At 39.8% G+C, this 26,338-nt stretch overlaps 1 protein-coding gene across 1 annotated transcript in view; it reads right to left on the bottom strand.

The window, feature by feature from the left end:
• Positions 1–365: 365 nt before the first annotated feature.
• Positions 366–26,338, bottom strand: part of kiaa1549la (KIAA1549-like a) — a 97,210-nt gene continuing 71,237 nt past the window's right edge. The window contains 12 exon segments of the mRNA XM_018704088.2: positions 366–3,985; positions 5,547–5,619; positions 5,714–5,791; positions 5,793–5,869; positions 5,960–6,105; positions 9,399–9,496; positions 10,816–10,981; positions 11,214–11,455; positions 14,083–14,215; positions 15,961–16,181; positions 20,044–20,168; positions 24,660–24,805. Of these exon segments, the coding sequence (XP_018559604.1) occupies positions 5,590–5,619; positions 5,714–5,791; positions 5,793–5,869; positions 5,960–6,105; positions 9,399–9,496; positions 10,816–10,981; positions 11,214–11,455; positions 14,083–14,215; positions 15,961–16,181; positions 20,044–20,168; positions 24,660–24,805 (1,462 nt within the window). The 3' untranslated portion in view covers positions 366–3,985; positions 5,547–5,589.

Here is a 26,338-nt window from a genome sequence, read left to right as displayed (position 1 = left end):
TCTGTAAGTAAAATGAAATTACCCCTATTAAAGATGCATGGCGCCATGTGTGGTGAGAGAACTAGCTTGGTTGGACTGGTGAAAGAGAAATGCATAAAAGCAATGGCCACACACCCCTGACAACTTACCTTTCAAAGCTAGTTATTAATGAAGTAAAACTAATAATAACTGATGGCAGAGGCAGTTATGTTAGTAATGTGAGAAAGTAGATACATTTATATAGTCTTACAGTTACAAATGGCCCTTTGAAGTCAACCACAATGCTGATGTGGCCTGGGATGAAATTTACTTTGACACCCCTGCCCTAGTGGATATATACTGTATAATGTGATATACCAGTAGTAATAGTATCATATATCAACATGTTTGTTTTCACAAATTTATTGTCTTTATTGTTTAAATTCACCATATTTTTTCTGTATAACTACATCCAACAGCATTCATGGTTGTTGTCACTGTAACCTCATCAACATCTTAGTGACAATAGTGTGACATCATCAGTGCCACCATGACGCCACAGCGTCATGACATGGCTCAAACAGCAGAAAAAAAAATACTGACAGTCAGTCCATCCCAGAGTCCATCGTCAATAAAAGCATCTCGCCACTACCCGTGTAAAGCACAAACATTGCACATCAACGTATAGCATAGCATCAAGTTTCCCTCAGTTTACTGCTTAAAAACCAAAACCTACCCACCCCTCTTTTCCTCACAGAGTCAAATACAATGCTAAAAATGAATGGAAGTGTATTCTCTTGAACCAAACATGGGTGTATGCATGAAATATGGTTTAAAATATGATGGTTGCTGCAGGTTTCAGTAATGGTTATGATGAACACCAATAGTACTATGTGCACTCATAATGGTCCAGTACTGTGATATCATACCTTTGCTTTCTTTTCCCTCACTTTCCACATCTAATATTCATCTATCATATGCAGACCTTGCTTTGGAAAAGGGAGGAATCTTAACAAATTCTCTAACTGAAAGAGGACAACTTCTTGCCTGCATTACATTCTACAGGCTTTATTTGACAGATTGTTAATATTAAATGTTGTATTTGTATTTTAATGCATCTAGGCATATTTTTTAAATTAACATTCCCTTTAAGATTGCATTTAAAACCATAAATACAGAGACAGGGCCTTAACCAGGATTTCAGAAATACTGCAAGTCCCTGCAGAGCAACCCCAAACCAACTCATAAAATGTTGACCTGCCATCAAAACAGTCCGAAAATGTTCTTTTTCACATTTCCAGTATTTCTTTCATTGTCGAAATATATTTTCTATACATTTTTTCCCTTTATATCTATTGTTTCAAAGCTGGCATATTTATTTATTTATCCTAAAATTGTCAAATTTAAGAGTTTTGACTCTGAAAAATATAAAAAAATCGCTTGCTTTAAAACTTCACTATATGTAATTTGTGTGTTACTGTATAATGTACATTCCTCCTCGAGTCATTAAAACTTTATATTCCCTAAAATAATACTGTGCATACATCCCAGGAATCCGAAAAAGGTATTGAACAGCTTTGTAATTATGTGCTTAGTTGAAAGGATGTCTAAAATGTTTCATTTCTATAAACAGAATATTTAATGCTATAGAACCGCATTTTTGCATTGATTCTGCTCTTTTCTGACATGTTTTGAGCTCTTTATAAAGGTACTCATTTCATACTCAGTATCTTTACATTTCTATCTACACTATGTAACTATTCCCCACCTTATCATTTTTATCTAATATACTCTCATTTGGTATCATTTGTCTCTTTTGACTAGATAACACTATACATCTAGTGGTTTTATGTCCACTTGGTGAAGTTAATATATGGCTATAATCTCCTTTGGTACCATCTAAATCATGAGGAGCTTAACATACAGTGTGCTCATAGATTTCCAGTTGTCCTCAGAAAAAATGAGGGTAAATATAATTTAGACTGTGACATTCTTTGTACTAAAATTGTAACTACCTTGTTTTAACTGTTATGGCTATATTAGGTTTGTTTAAACAAAGAATACTGTAAATGCAGGGTTAGATCTGCATGACAAGTGCCTCCTGGCTGCATGTCATTCTGAACTCTCCATCTGTTTCTTTTGTAATATGCTATCCGTAATATTTAAAGTTTTGTGTTAGTAATATTTTGAAACAAGATGATCCAGATGATACTGAAATGTGTGCATCCTTCAGAAAGCTGAGTTTCAAAAACAGTCATTCATCATAAATGCTGTGAAACTAAAAGGAAGGAAAATGGCATCAGAACAACGTGAAGCAAAGTTTCCCTCCCACACTACTTGCATAAATCTCTTTGTTAAATCATCTGCTATATACAATAATACATTTAATCATTACATATACTGCTCATCCGAGTCCAGCAAATCTCTTCAACAGTACTACACCATATTCCAGTGACCAAATATTCATCCCTCTTCATCAAAACCAAAATAACCAAAGGTCAAAGTTCCTTATATAGTAGAATACAGTAGACACCTTTCAAGTAAAATAACTGTTTTTCTAAGAATACTGGTGTGTTCACGTAATTGTAATAGACCTGAGTCAAACCAGAATTGAAATCACTTCCAATCCAACTCATCATATTGCAAATGTTTTTATCCAAGGTGTTCATATCTGCCTTTTGTGAAAAGTCAAACAACCTCTGCAGCAACTGCAAAGCTACAAATCACAGAATTGCATGTGAGTAGGATTTCAATGTGTATATTTGACTCAGGTCTGTCTAATGGTTAGCAGACAAAAACTTCATAATCAGATGATCGACAGAACATAGTGATTAATTCTTGTTTTCATTGCTGAATCTGATGAAGGAAAAAGGTAAATGAAGTAATTCTTTTTAAAAGTACAGAAATGCCATCATAACCACAGACAACTAAGCTGCCATTTTCTCTGCTTCAAAGAATGTATTTTTTTGCCTTGATATAAGGTGAGTGAAAGAGAAACACTCACTACATCTTTTTTATACAGTAATCCATTGATAATAATCAATGCACAAAAATAAAGACAAAAGCACACAAATATCCAAAAACTGAAATTGAGACAGCCCAAGACAAGATTTTTTTTTCTTTTTCCTTATGTTTTTTCACTTAAGTTTAAAATACACATATTAATCAGCTGTAGAAGGTTTATATAGGAATTTGGATTCATCAAAAAAGCACAGTTTTAAGTCAGTCCAGCATTCCTGGCTTTAAGGTGGACCTTGAGAGCATGTCCAGGATGGTTCGGTCCAGTCCAGTCCAGGTCAGAGGAGTAGTCTACTGGCCATGGCTGGGGCACTACTGTACTGGTAACGCAGTGCTGTGTGCCATTGTGTGCTGGGCAGATGGCAGTTACTGTACAATGATTGCTGGGGCAGAGAACTTGTCACACTGCATGTTACACTGTACTGTGCTCACCCTGTTCATCAACACTGCACACGTGTAGTTAAGCAGGGAAGCACAGTACAGTGTCACACAATTTATCTTAGCTCAGCTCAGTTCAGCAGTGTGAACCTCTGGCTGTACAGTGGTGGTACAACAGAAGAGGCAGTCTACATAAAGATAGTGACTAGGGGCCCACAGGGGCCAGTAAGGGCCAATGAGGCCGGGGGCTCAGGGAGCAGAAAAAATACAGAGAGAGACAGAGAGAGACAGAGAGACAGAGAGAGGCAGAGAGAGAGAGAGAGAGAGAGAGAGAGAATTATGGCTGAGGTTTTGTATTGGCAAGGAGATTGAAGTGGAGCTTTGACCAGGTGAAAGGGCTTACAGGGGCAGAGGAGTTCTGGGGGATGGAAAATGCATTTTGAGCTGCAGATGAAATGGGCTGAGAGGGGATCAATGGAGGCTGGGCCAGTGCAGAGAGGGACAGCTGGAAATAATGTGGAGCAAGAGGGGGTCCACTGGTGATGAATGAATCAAACAGGAGGAAGGCCAGGCTCATGTGTGGGAGGGGTGATAAAGCTCCAGAGTCTCCTCTTCCCATCCAGAAAGACACCTGCAGGAAAAGACAGGGACTGCGTAAGACATAGCTGCCATTACATTACACATTTAGGTTCAGTTTCCAGCTACAGTCTGTGATTATTTGGGTATCCATTCGGGGTAAAGATCTGTTTGACATGTGAATTTGTGTTCTTGACCAGCAGCAAGTATTCTTGACAGTGCTAACCTTTAAGCGGACTCTAAAATAAAAGAAGCTATTAAATTCAGTGTGTTGCACCATCCATTTTTACTTAACTTCCACTGTTCCACAGAAGACCAGTGGTTTGCAGACAGTTATGAGACAGGCATAATATTATTGTATTAAATGTGGTGGTGGTGGTGGTGGTGGTGGTGATGGTGGGCCTGGGGCCTGTAACCTGTGGCCCAGTAGAGCTTTATGCCCCTGGTAGTCACCATGTCACCAAGCTTTTGATCCCACCTATTTTGCATAGATGAGCTGTTGTTATGCCCCACTGATGAGAGAAGGTTAGCAGAAACAGTACTTCTCCTAGAATCATTTTTAGAGACTAGGGTTGTGCTATCATCAGTAGTCTCTAATATTCTTCTTGATTTCTGTACGATCTAATTCAAGGCATGTCACTACAGTCCAGTACTTTTATTGCCACATCTACCCTGCACAGGTTTCAAAATATTATACTTAACTGACTTCAGAGTGTATTGGGTACAGCATTGCCCTCCTCCATCATTTAATCCTGCCACCAGCACCTGCAGGCTGGTGTGCCAACCTGACTCCAAACCAGATAATGTTTTTGCTGTCTGGATGAAATAACTTGTTAAAGGCTATTCAACTAGAAAAAGTAGAAGAGTTATAGGGTAAACAGGCTGATTTAAAGAATGTGTTCATATGTTAGATGTTTTTACCTTTTAAGACCTATTACCCTTGATCTTACAAAAGCATTTTTTAAGAACTGTGCTGTGGTGTTATTAAAATATGTTTGTTTAAAAATTTGAGGTTTACATCCTGGAGTGCAGTTTTACATGATGAAAATTATATTACAACTGCAACACAAGGACATTTGGGTCACATGCTGTTTGCAGAGTTATTAGTTGAAGTTTTTTGCACATACAAAATGCTGTGATCTATACAGCCTGTTTTTCATTTGACCCAAGAACAGAATCCACAGTAACTTTCCAGACAGGATCAGTGACAGGACAATAAAGTCAGATGACATCTTTACAGCATGGTAGCTCTAAGTGAAGTGTCAGTTTCACTTGTCTGGAGTTTATGTGAATTTCCTGCCAGTAACCCTGCCTAAAACCAAAATTACATTTAGGCAAATATGGTGATTAATTAGTCGTTGCATTCAGAATGATGAGACATTTAATTCCTTTACATTTGAATCTTACATTTTTCAAAAATCACCAAAATATTTTAAATTTGTCAGACGTTTTCTCTACAAGTACCGAGCACCCACTGTCTTTGGGTATAAAAATAAATAACATCTCACCTTGTGAAAAGACATTTGTAAAAAGAAGACAAGTTAAACAAAATTCCTTCATCACTTAAAAATATGACATCATAATATTTTTAGCACAGCTGAAATGAGCTGACCCACCACGCTTTCAGCTGTTTCTGCTCAGTGTCACATGCAGACGACTTCAACAGATGGTTTCAAGATGACGTGAGTTCTGCTGGGAGAAAAGAAGAACTGCTTCAAAGCTGTTCAAAGCTCATCATGTACAGTATTAAACCACATCACAGAGGAGTTATAATATGTCCCACCGGCGTGTCGTTCCACTGCCTTGGCAGGTCTTCTGGCTCTGGTGGGTAGGACATCCAGGATGGGCTACGGTACGAGGATCGGTGGCGACATGACAAAGTAGTCTGAGTAGCCTGGGCGGTTGGCTGATATAGCATAGACTGCTGTTATTGGGTTTCCTGTGAGATGTAAAGATTGATTCAGTCAATTAATGACCTTTACTTTCCATAGCCCTGTCTCTGTCTCAGTGCCCTTATATTTTGTCTTACCTGAGTAGGTGGTGATGGACTGGTCGACAGTAACTGCAGGGAAGGGCGTCCTAGACAGCGGCAGGTAGGGGGTGCCATTGTGTTGCTGGGCCTGGAGGTCTGAGGCCTCTGACACACGAGGCTTCAGACTAACATCAGGGGTGGAACTGTTAATTGAGAGGAGGGACAAACATAAACTTAATTACTGTCATAAGGAAACTATTCCAGTTAGTATGCTTTTTAAAGCAGTTGATGAATACATTACCACAAGGCTAAAGCTACATGTAGAAGAGAGGAGGTCAGCTGAGAAGGGGACGGTGAAAATCTGTTCCAGCCAAATATTTTTTCATATTTCAACTGTGGAGGAAAGTTTTGTGTATACCTAGGTTTCCACTGCAGGGAGGTTTATGCATCTAGAAAATAAAATCAACTAAAATAGGCAACTGTTTCTGAAGAACTGGAGGCACAAACAGCAGACAGGTAAAATGTCAACAACATCTTTGTTTAGTTTGTATGTGGCATGTTGTATGGAGTTGCAGTTAAAGCTGAAAAACTTAAAGCAGTGGAAAAGTCAGTTGTAACTGAACCACTGAAATATTCTGAAGAGAAAAAAAAACATATGAAATTAGCTGAAGTATAATTGTAGATGTGAAAATGTGAGAATTTTGGTATTAAGTCTCTCTAGGCAATTAAATCATATCATTTATAAACATTTGAACCAGAGTAAGAGCTGAAATCAGATGAACTGTTAAGGGATGAAAGCAGCTGAAAAATGAGTCAATAAGCCCTGAAAGCAGTTGAACTGAAATTTCATGTGAACAGTTAAAGTGTCATCTGTGTAAGCAGTGATAGCAGATGAACTGTCTGTTGAGGTGGTAGTTTAAATTATAGTGTCAGTTGATTTGTTTACATTCACAACAGCAGGTCTGGGTCAATAGTTTGCTTAACAAGCATGTTTGTTTGGTTCCAGTAGACACACCAAGAATGGTCTAATTATATTTCAAGGAAATTTCAATTGAACGCAACTGGACTTAGTTATTGTCTAGGAAGACGTTTCACCTCTCATCCAAGAGGCTTCATCAGTTCATGCTCGCATCTGACCAGGCTGGGACTGGTCCAACTAGCTGGTGTGGAGACCCAGGTATTTAACCTCTGTGAGGGCTTTCATAAGACCGATGATGTCATGGATCCTTTGTGCTCCATGTGCCAACGACAGTCATTAGAGTGACAATCATTGGTGGAAAAAATTGGTTTCGACTTTGTTAGTGCCCCATTGTGTTATAACGACAGTTGTTGGAGTCACATGTGGCCATTTGTTGTTTTTCTTAGAGGTCAAATCGTTGAGTATCCTTGGAAGGGATGAAAGGGCGGCATTGTATATTGGAGACAGGTGGTGTCTCAGACCTCCTCCTCTGTTGAGGTGAGATGGTTTCTCTGCTTTTACATAGATGGCTTCTTTTACTCCTCTTTCAAACCATATGTCCTCTCTGTCCAGGATGTGGACCTTGTTGTCCTCAAAGGAGTGGGCTTTCTCTTTTAGATGTAAATGGACAGCAGAGTCCAGACCTGAGGAGTTAGCTCTCCTGTGTTGGGCCATGCGTTTGTGCAGTGGTTGTTTTGTTTTGCCAATGTAGAGGTCCTCTCATTCCTCGTTGCATTGGACTGCATACACCAGATTGCTTTTGTGGGTGTGTGGTGTTCTGTCCTTAGGATGTACCAGTCTCTGTCTGAGTGTGTTGCTGGGTTTGAAATACACAAGGAACTGATGAAGCCTCATGGATGAGAGGTGAAACGTCTTCCTAGACAATAACTAAGAGCAGTTGCGTTCGATTGAAATTTCCTTGAGATAACTATGACCTGGATGAATGACAATATTCACAGGCTTGGTCTAATTAAATGCAAAATATTTTAGCCATACTAATAGTAATTAAAGAAATTAAATAAGACAACACATGTTTATCCACAGCAATATAGAAAAATATTTAAATTAGTTGTTTTTTAAGGGTTAACATATAATCAAATGCTGCATTCAAGGCAAAAGTACATGTGGAACTGTTTTAATCTGCTGCGAAGATAAAATATATCTTTGTGCTGTGAAAACGTGACAGAAAATAAAACTAAATAATAGGGATGTAACAATATTGCAATAACAAAAGTGTCTCAATACTGTTGTGGACCTGTACAGTAACAAACAATAGATCTTTCAGGCAAAACTGTAGTTTTGTTACAGCTGCAGTGGAATAGCGCAAAGGGAAATGAGAACTACAGAGACCACTGCCCCATGCATGCCCAACAACCTTAGTGCTCTGCTTGTTATCAAGGTATTATTGTTATATGTTAAGAGGAATTAACATGCTGCACTCTTCTTCCCTGAGGGCACAGAGGTGCTGATGTATGACAAGTTGAGTGATTAACTATTTAAACATTTAAGTTCTGGTTTTGATGTAAAAATAATGGTCACACACCAATAGTTCTGATTCAAAATTAAATTAGCAATAATTAGAAAATTATAAAACCAACACAGCTGTGCTTGGTTAGAGTTTGGGCCTGCATAGCTCAAGCACAGATATAATATCCTAATTAGATATAAATGTGATTCAAAATATATAAATTATATTCTGACAAGATCAGTGTTTTTGTTTTGTTTTATTTTTTTGCATTTTCCTGCAGTGTTGAGTTTGTTCCTCTCAGTTTGCAGCACATCGCAGCTGGAGCATAACTTTCAAGTGTTTGCTTCTCACTTCATCCACTAGATGGCGATCATGCTTCTCCATGCAACCACAAACAGCACAACAGTCAATCACTCTGCAGCCTGAAGTGCCCAGCAACACCGTGCACACAGCAACAGCATTTAAATGAAGAAGCTGCTTGGTTCAAACGATGCAGACAAACATATGGGCCTGAGAGAGAGAAGTGAGAGGCACTGGGAGAGAGTGGATGTGGAGGGCAGACAGTTTGAATGATGCCAATTGATATTTTAATGCTTTTTCCACAATGTCTTCTCCTGTGCACTCTAATAATTTATATCCTTATCTGATATAGTAATTAGTGATTGGCTGAGGACTCACCAATGCTCTCTCTCTCTATATGTATATATATAATATATATATATATACACAGTCAGCATCATAAAGAAGTGTCATCATGAGATTACATGAAGACACAGTGAACACTGAGACAGCCTGAATCCACAGAGGAAGTGAGGCAACTTCTCCAACATGCTGGAAAAAAACTACCTAAGTACAGGTGTACTGAGGAGAACTGGAGCTGTTTTAAAGATGGGAGGTGGCATCATAAGAAATACTGGTCTGATTTAGTTTTTTTCTTTTTACTGCACTTCACATGAGGTTAACTGATGAATAAAAATTAATCATGGGATTATTTTTGACAGCATCCTCACTTTACCATAAGTGCCTAAAACTGCCTAAAACATATATATTTGTATGTGTGTGGGTGGTACCGTCGTAGTGAGGTCCCAGGTGGTGGTCCTGGTCTAGAGGGGATCAGTGGCGGAGGAGAACCAATGCCCATATCAGGAAGTTGAGTGAACCGGAAACCCTACAGAAACCACAAATATAGTTAAGAGCTCTGTCTGAATCTTGATGCAATAGTATAAGTATAAAACATACAACTTTAACTTTACTTACGCCAAAGTCAGAATACCACACAAAGGAACATAAACAAAAAACAAATAAGAGGACTAGTGAATCAGATGACTGTTTGAATACAGCACAACACAGAGGATCTGATGCACATTCCAATTCAAACTACACAAGACAACTTTATTTGTTGGTGGGAGCTCAGTCCTCAGTCTCTCTTTAATCTCTGTAAAGCTTCTACTTTGCTGATGTTAGCAATACACAAATTGACAGCAGTAACAGCAGCTTTTCTGAATGTCCAAGTTGAAGGTCTCTGTGTGCAAACAATTTAACGTTTTGAGCACAGAGTCACAGTTCATCGAGAAATTTTGGTGAATTTTTAGAGAATACAGCACACACGTATGACCATCTCTACATATAACTATTCAATATGTCCAAAAATCTATAGAAAAACCTAAATATGCATGACTTTGACTGGCTCCAAGAGGTTTCATTAATTTACTAAAATTTACTAGCACTATTAGGCAACCTTGAACTGCAGTAATACTTAAATCATTATTCAGTGTGTTTCAGCACCTTTCAGCACATTGTTTTGGTTTTATGGCCTACAGCTTTATTGTTTTGGTTGACTCACTGCTCTCAGTAGCCTTGTTTCCAGAGGCAGCAGGCAGCTGTTTTCAGCAAAAGAACCTTAAAAACCCACTGTATGCTATCTGCCAAGCACCAAATTGCTAACAGAGAGACTAGCTGGTGAATATAGTGGCAGTGTGGCAGCTAAAGAACCAAATCATTTCTTTCAGAAGCTGGTAGAGCACAAAATAGTGAATATTGTGTGAATATTGAGCTTTCATTTGTCAGCTGGACACAAACACAACTCCAAATGTAAGCAACTGTTTGTCAGTCTGACTGACAGTCTATGTGGCCATAACAATTTTATAAGGTGATAATATGTAACATGTTTATTGTCCTTAAGTAGGCAAGAAATATTCAGCTGCAAAACTTCTATGTGTTTCTCTCCAAAGTCCCTTGCTGTGAATGGTTTTCATTTTAAAAATATCTCCACTGAATTTTGGAAATGTCATTTTTTAACACTGGGAGGACCACACATACACCATTGTCCTCCATTGTATTGGAGTGGAGACTGATATATGAGAGACAGATATCTCAAACCTTGGACTAATAAAATGAGAACTACCTACATGGTTAGATCCACTATAATTCCACTGACTGTTTTTGTAAATTGAGTGAACAGAGCCTTTAATCTCTCCTAGTGCTTACTGGTTTGGGCAGGCTGCACTGGTGCATGTCCTCATAGCCTGTGCTCCTCTGTCTGCCTCCACAGGGATGGTTCATGGTCCCTGGGGCGCTGGTCACCCCGTCACTGTAGTGGCTGGCATGGGAGGGGTTGTAAGCGCTGTGGGCATGGTGGTGGTGATGGTGACGGCTGCTGATGAGAGAAGGGAAAGTTAACTAGAAAGAAGCAGACATGTTGAGATAAATCCATTCTACTTTCTGAAGAACAGTTTGGGAGTGGGATGTATGCACAGTTCAAACTCTGTGTCAGGGCAACTAAATTTTTTTATTCCTACACAATACTGTAAATCATGCAGATGTGTTAAGAAATAAATAATCTATGAAAAGATTTTTTAAAAAAATGAATAAAAATATGGATTTACTTGGTTGGAGGGGAAGGTGGGTCATGGTCCGGGGGTGCCAGGCTGAAGGCGTTGCCTAGCAACATATGCATTTGCGTGCGGACCTCGTCAATGGATGGCTGAGAGCTGAGCGTGGAGGAGTCAGAGCCACGGTGAGCTTTCACCCCCAGGCTGCCGTTCCCGGTGCCAGTAGATCCACCTCCATAACCAAGAGAGCTCATCAGACGGTCTACGTTGGTCTCTTCAAATGGCTCTGGTTCACCCTGTGGAAAGAGCACATACACACACACACTCATTCAGTATTCATCAGCTTGTCCATTTAGTGTTGAGGATATCAACACTGAAGTTGTGAGTGTTCCTGACAGATCAAGTCACCATCTCTGATCACCTACTGTATGAACCTCTGGTTTCCTGAGAAACACATTCCATGAAGCATTTACAGAGGATTCTGGTGTCAGTGATTTTAAGGTGGTCAGGAGCAGGTCACAGAAAATGCAGCAGCAGTTGCCCAATTGGTTTTAAATAAGGGAATGTAGACTTAACAGCCAATATTTAACAGTTATTTCTAATCAAGTAGAATCATTAGTCCTGTAGCCTCTATGGAGATATGAAGTATGGCTATCAAATAATGGGACTGCGCTTATGAAGGTAAAACCATGTGGTTCACAGTCACACTGAGTGTTATATATTAAAGGTTGGGTATTCACACAATAAGTGGCGTCTTTAGTTCAATGCTAGCTACTGACTGAAGTGCACGCAGCTGAATCTTTTTGTATATTAGCCAAGGTGTATGGGGAACACTGCACACACACACACGTGTTTGAATGGCACAAAAGATTTAGTGAAGGCAGAGAGGATGTCCAAGACGATGAACGTTCTGGGAGCCCATGAACATCAAAAACTTCTGAAAACATTCAACAAACAGTTGTATCAGTATCAGTATAAGAATGAGAGCAGAAGAGGGCTCCACTGATAAAAAGAGAAAAAGTCCAAAGAGAGAAACCACAGTTGTGGGAAAATTGTTTCATTCTTCATCAAGACAACGTGCCAGTTCACACTGCTCTCTCAGTAAAGCAGTTTCTCAAAGGAACACGTTTTGAGTCTGTCAGAAGTTAAGAAAAGAACGACAGAGGCTCTGAGACAACTGTCCAAAGAAGACCTACTGCACTGCTTTGATCAGTGGAAGACCTGAATGCAGCGGTGTGTTGATGGAGAAAGGAGGATGTAGAAGGAGAAAGACAATGAACAATGTCTATGTTCAAAGTGTATTACAGCATTAGTCTCATTATTTAATAGCCATACCTCATATATATTTTAATATATTTCATGTATTTATATATTTTCATGTATTGACATGATGAACCCAAAAGGCTGTTTGTTCATTTTTAAAATTGGTTCCAAACCTTTTTGTCTGATGAGCCCCTTTAACAACACCAAATGTTATGTTTCAAATGTTTACATTGGATTTGTTTTAATGGTATAAATTGTAAAGAAGTACCCCATGGTAATTGCACACTGGGGCACAAGTACCTGGAGTTAATGACTGCTCTATACTATCCATATAAGATGTAATAAACACATAAGTTGTGGGCTAGATAATATGGTTGAAATTAATATCACAATATTACTAAGAACATTTTCCTTTTGAAATATATTACATTATATGCTATATTTATACAAAGTCACAGTGAAAATAGTTAAAGTAATGTCCAGTGCAATGATTATTAATCTAACTGATTTAAATCAGACAAAACTCTTTAGACTCATATAACAAAAACATCAATAAGTAATTTTGTCCATTTTTGATTAAAAGTTGCTTTGAACAGTGTAAAAAGAAAATAAAATCTGATCATATCATCACAACAGGATTTCACCAAAAGTTGATAAATGATCATATTAAATTAGTACCCAGCCCTAATGGCATATCCACACTTACACAATCCAAAACAGAACACACACACACACACACACAAATATGACATAGGCAAATATAGCCCCAAACCAAAAGCCCCAAACATAAACACAGAATATAGTAAGTTAGACATAGCAACAATTCTAAAGCATGAAAATCAAACTGGTAAGATATGCCGTATATCTACTTTATACATACATACAAACATGCTCATACACAAACAGTCTGTTCTCCTTGTGCCATTTTGGCAAAGCCAATGCTAATAGCCACTATCGAGCCTCCCATCTGAATCCATGAATAGGCTATAATCACATTTTGTTATTGACATTCAGCTAGGTAGCATGGTTGCTGCTGTTACTGAAGAAGCAGTGCAAAAGAGTTCACTCACATTCACCCTATCTGTCCTCATTTTATCTCCTGCTCTCTCCATCTTTCTTCCTTTCTCTGTCTTTATGGTGAAAGAATCAGTCTCTCTAACTGTTTTGTCATTTCTGTCTTTTCCTTCTTACTTTTTCTATTTCTTTATCTTTGTGTTTGGTGTAAGTTTATAGTTTGAGAAGAAATTTGTTAATCTTCTAGGTGTGCACTCAGAGTGTCAGAGTGAGAGTAAAGGAGGGAAAGAAAGGATTAGAGTTACAAATGCTCTTAGCAGATTATTTTATTAGTTTGACAAAGAGGCAGAGCTTTACTTTGCGACTCATTTGGAAGAGGAAAAAATCAAAGGTTTTAATCATTCTTCTGTATCCTCTCTCACCTGGTCAGAGGTTGGGCTTCAATATTAGAGTCTCTTACAGAATCCAACTTCAAAATTCTTTTTCAATTCAAGCTTTGCATGGTCTTGCTGCTGGGTATTTTTCTGAATTTCTGCAGCAGCAAATCATTCACATCCTCTACACAGACCTTTGGTCCTGGTCAAAACTTTAAGGGTTATAGAAGTATTATTCAGAAAACTAAAGGTCAGCAAGTCCATTTACTCACATCGTAGCCATTGTTACGGATGCCCCTTCTGGATCTTTCTCTCAGGACCAGCAGGTCCATCTCCGTCTCCACTGGGCTCGGGCTGCTCAGAGACTGTCTGCTCCAATAGGTGGGCTCCCGTGGATGGGAGTACCTGGTGGATATGTGTAAGAAAAACAATAACACTGTGACTATAGCTCATTGCCATAAGTTCTATATATAGACCCCTTTCTGGTAAACACTATCATACAACATGTGCATGTTATCCTCCTGTGCATGTGTCTGCACACAGAGTGGAGGAGCAGAGGAGACAGATTGACAACTTGTTAAGCTCCTGTAAGTGTTATAAGTCTAAAAGATGGACAGACGTCGACCCCAAACGTCTAAATGTCAGACCAAAATATCAGCACAACACACGCAAGAAGGCGACAGTGGCTCTGCTGATGATGACAGGGAAGTTAGTCCTGGCTGCTCTCCTGCCTGTCTGTGTGCATGTGTGTCTGTGAGCATGTATGTTTGTGTGACTTAAAGTGACTCAGACCTATTGTTACTTAGATTCTGGCAACCAGCAACACAGCAAGATGACATTTTTGCTTGGTTATCTGGCCTATTATTCTGAGATGTTCTGAATTTGTCTGCGGTTTTTCCTCTGTTTTGCCTCCAGCCAACAGTGACATAATCATCAAGCATCCATTGGAGGAGGGTAATTTAGGGGTTTAAAAAACAAAAGGAGTTTACTTGTAACAGTTTAATGTGGTAGGATTTTAAAGGCAAGCTCCCATATTTATACATTTAACCAAACATACATTTGACCAAATAAAATGCTCATAAATCAAAATTTACAAGCATGATGCCACATTATTGTAAGCTGATTATCTATGTCATACAATACATCACATCAACAGTATTACAGAATGTAAAACCAAAAAAAGCTATTAAAACACAGTACAACAAAGATTTTCATTTTATTTCATTATCCTGCCCTTCACTGTATTGCAATTTATGTGCTGTGTACATCCTATACTTGTTACAACAAAGTTCAGTGGGAGATGATATGCATTGATGATGCATGATATTAGGCAAATAAGGAAAATGTTGAGGTCTCAATCAGAGCAGGTGAAATGATCTTCTCCAATGTAAAAAAATATCATGATTTAGATAGATATTTAACATAATAATCTTGATGCTGTTTAATGGGTTGGGGTTAGTAAAAAAGCAAATACGTGCCTTTCTTTGACTGAACAGTAGATAAAAGAATTCATGAACTGTGTATTAAATCAGATAGTGACAAATAAAAGCAGAACAGGCACACATCTGTACTAACTGTAAAATAGTAATGTCCTAACCAAAATCATCTCCCTACTCACTCACTCCTTATGTGTTGCTTAGCAACTAAGCTTTACAGCTACAGATCAACAGTGGACCTATACTTAGTGTTAGAAAAAAATATTTTATCATTACACGCTTAATTTTTAATATTTAATAAACAGCACATAAATGCATAAATCAATTTCATAAAACTAGGATTCATTCTACCTGACAATAGCAGTCAGTTGTAAAGCACTTAGTTTAATAGTGTGCTCCTTGAATAATGATGAATGAAAACCTGAATAATTTCATAGGCTTCAATAATGAAATAGGACTCTGCTCCGATACTTTAGTCTAATCCTCTAATTTTGGTATTGTCAAACATTTTTATTTGACAATTTACACTTGGTGAGATTTTGTCCCATGGCAGCCACTGTTGCCACTGTTTGAATAATATTTGAACAAAAAATATAATTTTGTGGTTGATTCTTTGGATTTGTATTTTTATATTTTTGATGAAGTCATGCATGTAATTACACTCAAATTAAATAATTTCAAATTGTGTAACCCCAACGTTGCCTACTCCCATACCTCTTATGACATCCTGCAAAAGAGGCCCTCTTCTCCTCTGCGGTCATTGGCTCCTTGACCCCATTATCGTGCCGACTATGCCTGGTGTCACGGTGACTGTAACCGTGGCTGCCGCTCTCAGATAGCGAGAACTCTCCATAACCCTTTCTGCGGGCCTTCTGACGCAGTTTGTTCCTGTAGTGCTCAATGTCCGACTTCTGCTTCAACCCGCCATGGTTTGCCTGCAAACAATGGATTCAAATACTGAATTCAAGTAATAATCATATTTTTGAGTGGTGTTTTTCATGCTGAACTACTTCAACAACTTTTTGTCCTGCCTTTCTGGTTCAAACATTCTTTACATTCCATCCTGTCATATCCTACACATGATATTTTCTGCTAATGTAAACCAGTCAGGTGCAGATGACTGGAAAACTAGGGAGTCCCTGAGGGGATTTTCTGGTCTTATGTTAATAGATAGAGGGATGATTTATCATCAGCCTGTATATTTCTGTTTCAGCTGCAGAGAGATTGAAGTGGAAAAAGGAGGAAGGGGAGAGTGAGAGATGAGCTGGGTGGGAGAAAAGTGACAATGACTGTGAGGTATTAGAGGGGGAGAGTGTAGCATGTATAGTGATTGTAGCAACTGCTAAATTGCAATGTGCCCCAAAGGAGATGATATAATAATACTAAAGTAGAGGAAGTGCAGGATAACATTCAACTGAAATGGAAGAATGTAACACAAAGCAGTGGTTCCCAAACCTTTTCGTCTGTTAGCCCTGCCAGATGAACTAATGTAACTGATTTTAAACTGAATATATTTGACACCACTGACTCAATAACTATACACCTATGAATATTCAAAAAAAAGTGTCTGGTGGCCGGGCTTACACTCATGGGGCCCAGCCGGGCTCGGCCCAATCAAATTACATGGAACCGCCACCCTGTGGACCCAACACATGCGAGGATAGGCATTGGGGTCAGGTGCTTTGCCAGCTAGGTGGCAGACAAAGGCAGGGCCTGGTGGCGCAGACTAGCTCTAGGGACATGGAATGTCACCTCTCTGGCAGGGAAAGAGCCTGAGCTGGTGTGGGAGGTGTTGGTGCTGTTGTGTGTGCATATGCACCGAACAGCAGTTCGAAGTATCCAGACTTCTTGGAGTTTCTGGGTGGTGTCCTGGAAAGGGTGCCGGCTGGGGATTCCATAGTTCTGTTGGGGGACTTCAACGCTCACGTGGGTGACGATGGGGAAACCTAGAGGGGTATGATTGGGAGGAACGGCCTCCCCAATCTGAACCTGAGCGGTGTTTTGTTATTGGACCTCTGTGCTAGTCACAGTTTGGCCATAACGAACACCATGTTCAAGCATAGGGTGGCTCATAAGTGTACGTGGTACCAGAGCACCTTAGGCCAAAGATCAATGATCGACTTTGTGTTTGTATCATCAGATCTGCGGCCACATGTCTTCGAGTAGTGAGGGTGCGCTGGGAACGTCTGACAGAGGCACCCTGTCCAGGAGGTCTTCAACTCTCACATCCAGAGGAACTACTCGTGCATCCCGAAGGAGGCTGGGGACATTGAGTCCGACTGGACCATGTTCAAAGCCTCCATTGCAGACGCAGCAGGCAGGAGTTGTGGTCAGAAGGTGGTCAGTGCCTGTCGGGACAGCAGCCCAAGAACCCGCTGGTGGACACCAACGGTGAGGGAAGCCGTCAGGCTGAAGAAGCAGGCCTATCAGGCTTGATTGGCCCAGGGGTCTTCTGAAGCAGCAGGCAGGTACCGGGAGGCCAGAAGGGCTGCAGCTTCCGCGGTTGCAGAAGCAAAAACGTGTGGGAGGAGTTCAAAAAAAGTTCAAAAAAAGTGTGGGAGGAGTTCAGGTAAGTCATGGAGAAGGACTTTCGGCTGGCCTCGAGGCTGTTCTGGCAAACCGTCCGGCGGCTCAGGAAGGGAAAGCAGGGCCTGCCTCAGGCTGTGTTCAGCTAGAGGTAGAGCCTGAAGACTCGCTGCCCAGTGGCAAGACGCCAGTTGTGGATGAGATTCGACCTGAGATGCTAAAGGTTCTGGACATTGTGGGGCTGTCATGGCTGACATGCCTCTGCAGTGTCACATGGAGACGGGGACAGTACCTGGGGAGTGGCAGACCAGGGTGGTGGAAAGGAGGCTCAGACCGATTGCCGAACCTCGGATTCAGGAGGAACAATGTGGATTTCGTCCTGGCCGCGGAACAGTGGACCAGCTTTTCACTCTTGCAGGATTGCTGAGGGAGTCATGGGAATTTGACCAGCCAGTCTACATGTGTTTTGTAGACTTGGAAAAGGCCTATGACCGTGTCCCGTATCCTGTGGGGGGTACTGTGGGAGTATGGGGTACAGGGGCCGCTGATACGAGCCATCCAGTCCTTGTACAACCAAAGTGAGAGCTGTGTACGCATTCTCGGCACAAAGTCAAACACATTTCCGGTGGGTGTTGGACTGCACCAAGGCTGTCCCTTATCTCCGGCCCTGTTCATGGTATTCAAGGACAGGATCTCAGAGCACAGCCGACGTGAGGAGTGTGTTCAGTTTGGGAACCTCAGAATCGCATCTCTGCTTTTTGCAGATGATGTGGTTTTGTTGGTCTCATCAGACTGTGACCTTCAGCACACACTGGGGTAGTTCGCAGCTGAGTGTGAAGCGGTGGGGATGAGGGTCAGCACCTCCAAATCTGAGGCCATCTGAGGGTGGGGGGAGAATTGCTGCCTCAAGCGAAGGAGTTGAAGTATCTTGGGGTCTTGTTCATGAGTGATGGGAGGATGGAGCGTGAGATTGACAGGCGGATCGGTGCGGTGTCAGCAGTAATGTGGTCATTGTACTGGACCGTTGTGGTGAAGAGCGAGCTGAGTTGAAAGGCAAAGCTTTCAGTTTACCAGCTGATCTACATTCCAACTCTCACCTATGGTCACAAGATCTGGGTAGTGACCGAAAGAATGAGATCACGGATACAGGCGGCTGAAATGAGTTTCCTCCAGAAGGTGTCTGGGCTCAGCCTTAGAGATAGGGTGAGAAGCCTGGACATCTGGAGGGAGCTCGGAGTAGAGCCCCTGCTCCTTTGTGTCGAAAGGAGCCAGTTGAGGTGGTTCGGGCATCTGGTTAGGATGCCTCCTAGGAGACTCCCTTTAGAGATCTTCCAGGCACACCCAACTGGAGACCCTGGGGTAGACCCAGGACGCGTTGGAGAGATTATGTGTCTCTTCTGGCCTGGGAATGCCTTGGAATCCCCCAGGAGGAGCTGGAAAATGTTGCCAGGGAGAGGGACGTCTGGAATGCCCTGCTTAGCCTGTTGCCACCGCAACCCGATTCCAGAAAAGCTGGAACTGAACTAATTTTCGTACAATTTACAGTCAGACAGTTGAACCAATACTATTAACCCAACTTTTTATGGAGAACCACAACTAGATTACAAAGTAATCCATTCATTTACAAATGACATATTAATCTATCAATAAATGGTTCAAATTAAAAAGTGGTTTACAAAAACAACATAACACAGTAAAAGTACATAATTTAAAAATACATGACAGAATATCATGAATAAATAATGGAATTTAAAAATCTGATTAAAAATGCAGTTTAAAAACATAAATAAATAACTGGATTCATAAATTGAATTAAGAATATAGATTTTAATTTAATTTAAAGGGCAATTTCTTTCCCATTTAAATGTCCACTTCCTCGCTGCTTTTCCTTTTCTTATCATGCATTTAGCTTCTCCTTTCCATGACACTCTGGGCCATGCATTGGAAAAACTATATAAAATAAAACAAATTAGCCGTGGGATGTAAAATGTTGATACTTTATATCTTATCATGTCACATCAGTTATCAGTCAAACATAAACTTGAACTAAGGAATATGACTGTAAAATATCTGCAACACTACATGTCCACCTAATGCTGTTGCACTTTATCTATCTGTGTGACTCATGATGATGATGTTCTGGTTTTTTCTCTGCCCTATACTGTCAAGACTGCAGACTCACCTCACAGTTGAGTACCAGAAAGCCTTAAGGGTGTGTGTACATTATGTATACAACACAGAATGTGTGTGTGTGTGTGTGTGCAGACTCACCTCTCCATTGACGACCACAGAGTCTTGGCTGTGGGAGGAGGAGGAGGGGTAGGAGTATGTTGGCTGAGCCGTCATGGGTTTAATGGTAATGAGACGCAGAGAACCTGAATGGTCTTCATATGGGTCTGAGAAAAAGAGAACAAATAGGTTAGTAATAAGCAAATGATAAGAGTCTTTCCAAGAAGCTGTGATTCTCCAGTAATATTATCACAAATTCTACCAATACCCACATAATTCACTCAAGAATGATTGTCGAATTGGGGAGAAAGACTTGCAAATTTATCACAGTAATTTGAAGCATATTGTTACCTGATCTATTTTAACCTTTTAGGTCTCAAAGGAGCATTGCCCTTTGGTGCACTTTGCTCTGTTGGGGTGCATTTAAAGGATTGAGACTTCATTCTGGAAAACTTGCATGCTTTCTGGATGAGAGTTAGATAAGAAGATCAATAAAATTCTCTGTCTTTACAGTAAATTTAAAGTTACAGTCTAGAGCAGGTGAGCTTAGTTTAGCATAGGGGTTCTAAGGCTGTAAAGGCAGTAAGTCTGCCTCTGTGACAACATATAGCTACCAACACCTCTGAAGTTCACCAACAGATGTGAACAAGAAGTTATGGTTTTACAGGGTGGTTATATGCAGAGCCAGGCAAGTTGTCTCCTCGTTTCTAGTATTTACGCTAATGACTGGCTATTGACTTTTATGAACAGACAGATATGAAAGTGGTATCATTTTTCTCATCTAACACTTGGCATAAAAGCACTATCGTAAACTATTTGATGCATATTTTGTTTTACCAAATACAAAATGTAAGCTGTGAGCAGAATATGTTTGTTCTATTTTTTTATGCTGCAAATTAAGATTTAAATTGAGGTCATTGATTGCTGGTGCTGACAACACTATCTGGCCCTAGTAAATGATAAATGTGCAAAAAATATAGCAAAGAAATAGAAACCCAACTCTTGAGAACCTAATAGGATTGGAGTAGGTATGTACATTGGGTGTGTGTTAGACAGAATTGTATGTTTTTGTGTGCTCTGTTATTTCCATGCTTACATTGGCCTGACCATCCTATCATACATTCCAAAATAATCACATTTATCTCATTTTGTTTCAAGATTTACTTGTCATGGTGACTCTAGCTCAGTGCAGTGTTTTATCCTGTTCCCCCTGATGAGAAAACATTAGCTGTATATGTGTCATCTGCTTTTCATATTATATGTAGCTATGTGTATTGATGCGTATTACTGTAAGGAGCAGCAGATGGAAAGCATTGTGTTGTACTGGGTCCACTGTGACTCACTGCCTGACTGACATTGTATGGCAGACTGCTTCATTGTGGGGCTAAAACAGTCTGCCATTAACTCAGCTCCAAATCCACACTGTCACCATTCATAATGGCTGGAGCTCAGCCAACTTTATTTGTTGCTGTTCCTGCACCGCCTATCAGAGTGTGACAGTTAAGGTCAGGTCAGGTGGCATTACAAGCAGCAGAGGCTGTGAACCAGAATGGAAACTACAATGGTACATGTAGGAAACTTGCACTCTGAATACTGGCTGCTGCCATGAAAGATCACAACAAATGCTGGACATGACCTTTTATCTTAATCAAACACAATTATATGGATTCATTGATTTCTACAAAATACATGGCTGCAGTACTGCAATAAAATATGTATTGTGTGCCCACTGTTACTAAGGGATTTTTTTCCGTACACAGGGAGATAAACATTGTGATTTATTTGAAAATCTGCTTATTGACAACACAGAAAAATAATGGTTCTTAAATGGTTCTTCAAAAGGCTCGCTGGTTCTTCAAAGAACCATAACCAATTGAAAAACCTTTTCATTCAGGGGCTGGTTCTTTGCATACTTATATGGTTCTCAAAAGTACTAAAGTTTCTTCATTTTTATTGGAGTTATTCTGGGTTGGGTAATAGCAAGAAGGGCTGTAACTAACAAATATTTTCATTCTCAATTAATCTACTGATTATTTTCATAATTAATCAATTAATTGTTTGTTCTATAAAACGCCAGAAAACAGTGAAACATTCCCATCACAATTACACAAATTCCAGGTTGACATCACAGGTGCAGTGCCTTCTACATTTTAATATACTGAATGTGTTTTGAAATGATCCTTCTTCAAATTATGTTTCTGAATGCTCATTGGATGGCTATTCTCAAGTAAAGTTTATGTTCTATTTAAGCTACTCAAAGAAGCATCAGCTCAGCCACACTCCTCCTACCTTCTCAAAGAGGGTGAATGAATCCATTGGACTTAATGTGTACATTTCAATACCTTACTTATCTAATACTTACTGTAATTGAATGAAGTGTAAATAAATGTCAATAAACAACCAGCATCTGAGTTTATGTGCTTGTTTTTCAACCTACCCATAGTAATTAAATTTTAAATGCTCAAAGAACCATTTCCTCTGAAAAATGACTAAAGAACCGTTTAAAAGAGGTTCCTGAACCAGTTGGATCCACAAAGAACTTTGTTGAAAATGGTTTCTTAAAGAACCTGCTAAAGTTGCTAAAGTTCTGTGAAGCACCATTTATGGTGCCTCAAAGATGGTTCAAAGGTGGTTCTTTGAGGTACCTCTAGGGGTTCTTTAAAAACCCGTTTGCTAAAAGGTTCTATCTGGAACTAAAAATGGTTCTTCTATGGCATCACTCTGAGGAACCATTGTTGGTTCCAGTTAGCACCTTCATTTTTCTGTGTGAAGTACTGTTTGATGCTGGCATAAACAATCTACATAAAAAGAATAATGGATACCACTTTCATGTAGGTACCCTTATTAGCTTTTAATCTGCATTGTATTTGATTGTATTTTATGTGATTTTGTGTGCAGTCATTCTACTTCTATGAAATGCACATCTAAGCTGCTTGGTATTTACACTCTTATTAATCTTTAATTTTCTTTGACAGAGATCTGAAAACAGTCCCTCTGTCCATCTCTGGGCCTCTGTGAACACTAGTGAGAAAATGAACAATTACACAATTACTCATCCTCTCCTCCAGATATTCATTCATTCGCTTGGATAAACACTATAAATCACACAAATTACTATGAACATTGGTTTGCTGATGCAAAAGAAATTGAAAATCACAATGTCTCAGAATGTCACTGAACAGAAGCAACACTGCAGGGTTATCAGAGCAATGTTTATGCAAACAATTTTGAGTCTGCAGAGCTGATAACAATTACTGTTACTTACAATTCCTGGGTCTGAAAAGGAATCTTTTCATGCCTAGATACACAGTGCTACAGACAACAGGGAATCAAGTAAGAGTATGAAAAGTGTAGTACACTTCATGTCCTAGATTTTTTTTTTTTTTTTTGCTAATCACTTGTTGTCAAAGTGCAGGTTTAATAAATGGCATATTTTCTTTGAATATACTGTAATTGTGGTTCAACTTCAGTGATTCTTGGAACATACAGATACAGAAATACAGAAAGTTTACTGATGCAAAAATAATGAAAAATTAGACAAATACAATGAATATGCCTACATTAGCCAGTTTCTTAGCCAGTTTTGACTTTTGGGAGTTAAAACAATCTGTACAGCTGTGTAAAGCTCATTTACACCTGTCACTATTTTTCACTTGGTAGCCAGCCAGCCATGTAGGAAAGTGCAACTACAACTTTTCTACTATTGTGACATGTCAAAACGTTAATTGTGAAAAATACCTATTGTTTCTTCAAACTACAAAAAATGCCACCAATAAGCACAGTACCTGTGTGCTCTGAGATGCATTTAGATGTTTGAAGTATTACCATTAACAATAAGAAGAAGGCAACAGAGAAATGTTAGCTGATGCAAATCTTTGGATAAATACTTAAAATGACAGTGCTAATATGTTTTTAAAAACTACACAGTGTATCGCTGTATATCTTTTCTCCCAGGATGAAGAGTCCTCTGATTGTCATAGGTTTAACTATTTAAACATTTTCTAATACATGAACCATATGTTGTGGGTTGTATGCATTTGAATTACACCTAACATGGCAGTATTGTCTTTCCACCCACTTTGCTGTCTTTCTCTGTGATTTTACTCAAAAGTAACTTGATGCAATGCTCAAGGAACACGCTGACTGTTGGCTTTTATCGCTTTGCAGCATTTTGAGCTTTGCATCCTGGAATGAGGTAAGTCAACTGAAAACACCTGAAAACTGAAATACATACACTTAAATGACTCTTTTGATTCAGGTATCATTAGTATCTACTGTGAGTGTGTATAAATGTGTGAGCAAAACAATATGTGAGTTTATGTGTTATGAGTATATATGTAGTCAGTGACAGATACGAGATGCAACAACAGGCTGAGTCACTGTATGTATGAGTGTACTCACTCTTTTTGTCCATGTGTGCTTAATTAGCTCATATTAATTATCCTTTAGGTAAAATATCACAGCATGTAAAGGTGTGTGTGGGAATTACAAATGTGACAAATGTGTGTACATGGATTAGGTCACTCCATGAGTGTGCAATGGCAGACTTTGTGGTGGGCACAAATTTCTCTGTCTGTCTTTCTATATAAGTATCTACCCATCTTTCTTTCAACCCATTCAATCTTTCCTGCCTTCCTCCTCCTCCTCCTCCTCCTCACCATTGGTGTTCCTCTTGTGCAGCTCCTCCTTGCCATTCTTGCTGCTGCTACCAGTTGTTGTCCTACGGGCTGATGAGGTCTTGCTGGTGTTCAGCTTCCCTGAGCCGTTACTCGACACTGAGCCATCCTCCTCACTTGGCAACCGTCTGTAGTAGCCATGGCAACAGAGGGAGTTGAGAGAGAGGAGAGGGGAGGGCTTGTGAGTCTCAGCATATACACAAACTGACTTAATATTATCTATCAAATATCTTAGTTTTTTAGTTTAAAAAGCATTAAAAAGTAATGAAGCATTTGAAAAATAAGAATGATTCAAAATTGCTTTACAAGTCAAAGACATTTTGTGTATTGGCCTGTATGTGAGGGTGCCTACATGCAATGGACAAAAACCATGACCAAATGATGGAAACAAGGCTGAAACCAAAAAAGAAATATGGAATCGCAAACCACAGATCAATAATTGAAAACCAAAATCATCATTCTGAAGAGATGATGCGATCTGAAATTCAAAATTTTGGCTTGTGATTCTTGTTTTTCTTTGTGCTTCAGAGCCTCTAGGAGTGGCGCACTCTCTCTTTTGCGCTTCTTTTGGCCTGATAAACTGTCAGTTCCTGTACTCATATCCTGTCTGGAACTCTGGAGGTGATCACACAACATTGACGCTATAAGTTTTAGGGCAGTATTAAGTATTGCCTCCCACCCCTCCTACACAGGAACACAAAATGACTACAAACAATGCTGTTTGTGTCTGCATAGGTTCTCAGTCATCCAAGTCATGAGACTCAGCTGTTCATCTACATCTAAAGGAGAAGGGACACTCATTCAAGGACAATAATATCTACATTTTGGAGGCCATCTATTTCCATCTTGAACAACCATCTTTGAACAGAGGTGGTGGCCTAAGGCACTAACTATCAGCCACCTATAATTTAGTCTTGAGATCCCTACCCAGGTCAATTTAACCCCAATTCACACCTTGAGCCACGTAATCCTAATGAGTCACATGATGTCAGGGTTGGGCAATGACGCACCAATGAGTCACACCGTGGGCTCATGTGACCCCAACCAATCACATGACAACAGAGTGAGTCAACAATTCTCTGGACCACCTCCAAGAGGTTAAATACCTGGGACTCCCCAGCCAGCCTCTAGAACTGAGGAAGCCTTTTGGATGAGAGGTGAAACGTCTTCAAGAAACCTAAAATAAGTCCAGTTACCTTCAACTCTAGCATTTAAGAATGGTGTTTGTGGTTGTGTCTCCTCTCTTTTAGTCTTAATTTTTGTCTCTTTTTGGTCATTTTGCATATCTTTGTGGATGGTTTAAAAATCCTAGTCTTGTAGTGGTAGGCCATTCATGATACTTATAAGCCAACTATCTATCACCTTCTCACTCTGGTAGGGGGCACCAAGGGAAGTTCTCATAGGGGGCCTGTGCCACCCCTAGCTACCCTCTGGCTCTGTCCCCAGTGGTCAGACTATGAACAAGCATAAGCAGTGATGTGATTATGGTTCATAGAAGTCCTGTACTGTTGCACTGCACTATACAGTACACATGTAGGTCCTTTCAGATTTTGGAATGATCATTTATTTGGGTTGCAGGTGTTGTAGGATGATTTGCAATCCCACAGTTATTTGTATTTTTATTGAAGGACCGAATGAATCCCATAAAATCTATGCTATGT

This window comes from Lates calcarifer, linkage group LG10, assembly GCF_001640805.2.
Source record: "Lates calcarifer isolate ASB-BC8 linkage group LG10, TLL_Latcal_v3, whole genome shotgun sequence".
NCBI classification, from domain to species: domain Eukaryota; kingdom Metazoa; phylum Chordata; class Actinopteri; family Centropomidae; genus Lates; species Lates calcarifer.
The sequence above is the reverse complement of the archived record's forward strand: the minus strand, read 5'-3'. Positions and strand labels throughout refer to the sequence as shown.